This window comes from Seriola lalandi, unplaced genomic scaffold (genome assembly GCF_002814215.2).
Source record: "Seriola lalandi dorsalis isolate HSWRI2012SDOR001 ecotype SW California unplaced genomic scaffold, Sedor1 jcf7180002052111, whole genome shotgun sequence".
Classification (NCBI taxonomy): Eukaryota; Metazoa; Chordata; class Actinopteri; order Carangiformes; family Carangidae; genus Seriola; species Seriola lalandi.
Window position 1 is genome coordinate 67599 of NW_019522664.1, and position 1027 is coordinate 68625.

The window sequence follows — 1027 nt, forward strand, 5'->3', positions numbered from 1 at the left end:
AAGTTTGCGGTGGCGAAGGAAACATAATAGGAAACCGGGGAGGGCCGAAATATCCCGACATGGAGGACTCCGGGTCGGCCCTGGAGAAAAATGTGGCTGACCTCACGGTGATGGACGTGTACGACATCGCCGCCGTGGTGGGCCAGGAGTTCGAGCGGATTATTGATCAGTACGGCTGCGAGGCTCTGTCCAGGCTCATGCCCAAAGTGGTGCGGGTGCTGGAGATCCTGGAGGTGATGGTGAGCCGGAGCTGCATCACTCCCGAGACCGAGGAGCTGCGGCTGGAGCTGGACAAGCTGCGGCTGGAGAGACTGGACCGGCTGGAGAAGGAGAAGAAGCACAAGAAGGTGAGGACACTTCACAGTGATGCTGCTGCCCAGACTCTGTGTTTATCACAGCTGTAGCTTTATCTTTAATCAGCTGCTGACAAGTTGTTTCCTGTAAGTAAACAAACAAACAAACAAACAAACAAACAAACAAACAAACAAACAAACAAACCAGGGCCACAGAGTTTCCTCTCAGACTCTGATTTAACCAGAGGAGGAGGAAGTCTTCAGATTGTGACTGAAGTAGGAACACCAGTACCATAATATATAATACTCCATTACAAGTAAAAGTACCAGTACCACACTGTATACTACTCTAGTACAAGTAAAAGTACCAGTGCCACACTGTATACTTTTCTCCTAGAAGCAAAAGTACAGATACTGCACTGTATAATACTCCATTACAAGTAACAGTACCAGTACTACACTGTATGATCCTCTAGTACAAATAAAAGTACCAATATCGCACTGTATAATACTCCATTACAAGTAACAGTACCAGTACTACACTGTATAATACTCTAGTAGAAGTAAAAGTACCAATATGGCACTATATAATACTCCATTACAAGTAACAGTACCAGTACTACACTGTATGATACTCTAGTAGAAGTAAAAGTACCAATATCGCACTGTATAATACCAATATTTTGGGAGGACAGAATCGTCCCTACTAATATCTGAGGGAACTCGTTCCCACT

The 1027-nt window shown here is 45.0% G+C and overlaps 1 protein-coding gene across 1 annotated transcript in view; it reads left to right on the forward strand.

Moving 5' to 3' along the window:
* Positions 1-6: 6 nt before the first annotated feature.
* rilpl1 (Rab interacting lysosomal protein-like 1) overlaps positions 7-1027 on the forward strand; it is a 16089-nt gene continuing 15068 nt past the window's right edge. Inside the window, exon 1 of the mRNA XM_087172157.1 lies at positions 7-347. Coding sequence (XP_087028283.1) covers positions 60-347 — 288 coding nt within the window. The 5' untranslated portion in view covers positions 7-59. The remainder of the gene's footprint in view (positions 348-1027) is intronic.